General features: G+C 36.9%; 1 protein-coding gene across 1 annotated transcript; it reads right to left on the bottom strand.

The window, feature by feature from the left end:
• Positions 1–636: 636 nt before the first annotated feature.
• On the bottom strand, positions 637–936 carry Phum_PHUM501190 (uncharacterized protein; the record flags this gene model as incomplete). The annotated part of the gene is made up of 2 exons (XM_002430795.1): positions 637–734; positions 768–936. The coding sequence occupies 2 exons, from the start codon at positions 934–936 to the stop codon at positions 637–639; spliced, it is 267 nt and encodes an 88-aa protein (XP_002430840.1).
• Between the last annotated feature and the right edge of the window lie 610 nt (positions 937–1546).

Genomic DNA, 1546 nt, shown 5'->3' with positions numbered 1-1546 from the left:
CCAACTCCACTCATCTTGAAATATAATTTCCCTCTCTTCCCCTTATCCCCACCCACCCTCCTCCTTCCACGGACCATCTGCCCCTTCCCCTATCCCCTATCCCCCCATCCTCATTCCCGTGCAATTTATTAATATGTAAAGACACACACATACACATCCTCTACTTATTTTAAATTTAAAAAAACTAAAATAATAATTTTCTTTTTTTCTTTCATTCATTTTTTATTTTTTGGAAAAAAAAAAAAAGGCACGTGGAGGAGGAGGGGCGCGCACTCACGCACACGTCTCCACGTGTAAAATCACAAAATTTCATGCATTTGGCCAGCGAGCGAGCGAGAGAGAGTGAGTGAGAGAATTTGAGTGAGATAGAGCCAGTAATGTGTCAAATTTTCAATTTTCCTTTTCATCCTGTTGCAGACGAATCGGCGTCAGTGGCGGGGGGAGGAGGGGGGGCGGGTCGATAGTGTCGACGAAGATCGGGCGAAGTAAAAAAAAAAAAAACATTACCAAATTTGACTGCAAATAAAAAAAAAAAAAACAAAAAAAGATTTTTTAAAATATTTCCGGTGGAAAAATATCATCGAAATATACTTCGCGGGGGGCGGCGGGGGCGAGGGGAGACATTAAAAAAAAAACTTACGGTTCGTCGGGTTTTTTTCTAGAATTTTCATCGAACGTAAAATTAATGTTTAATCTTCTCACGTCCATGACGATTTGTTCGGCGGGATTCAAAACTTTTTTCGAATTGAAATTTTTAAAAAAATTACGTAGGAAAAACAGGGCGACGATGGAGGAAAGGGATCCGATTATGTATTTGATTAAATCCTCGTTCACGGCGACAACGTTCGAACCGTTTTTCTTTTTGAAAAAGTCGAAAAAACCGAGAGCGGAAAGTAAGTAGAACGTTAATATCCCAGCAGGTCCACTCACCGCCATCTTATTGTAATGAAAAACGAACGTGAAAAACGAAGGAACGAACGGGAAAAATCATCATCGCGCGTTACGTTTTGGTTTCTTTTTTCTCTCTCTCTCTCTCTCTTTCTCTCTTTCCACGACAGATAACGTACACGAAAATGAATGAAAAGAAAAAGAAAAAGAAAAAAAAAAAAAAAAAGAAAGATATAAAAAAAATAAAAATAAATAAATACGAACGCTTTGCAAATAAAAAAAAAAAAAAAAAAAGGAAAAAAGGAAAAAATAGGAAAATGTAAACAAAAATAAAAATGGCGGCGGATTCGAATGACGTAAGCCGCAGAAAAAGAAATGACTGAACGTGCCCATACATCGTCGATTTTTTTTTTTTTTTTCCAGAACGATCGAAACGGAACTGGAAAATATTCAACCTCGCGCATTCATTCCAAATCGATATTTTATAAAAAAAAAAAAAAAAAAAAATTTTCTTTTATTAATCGTGCCTCTATTTTACCTTTCACCCCCTTTCCTTCCCTTCCCCCCATCTCTCTCTCTCTCTCTCTCTCTCTCTCTCTCTTCCTACGTCATTTCCTCTCAGATTTTTTTTTTTTTTTTTTTTTTTTAGGTTACTTGT

This window comes from Pediculus humanus, genomic scaffold (genome assembly GCF_000006295.1).
Source record: "Pediculus humanus corporis 1103172108268 genomic scaffold, whole genome shotgun sequence".
NCBI classification, from domain to species: domain Eukaryota; kingdom Metazoa; phylum Arthropoda; class Insecta; order Psocodea; family Pediculidae; genus Pediculus; species Pediculus humanus.
Note: the sequence above shows the minus strand (reverse complement) of the source record. Positions and strands in the feature narration are given on the sequence as shown.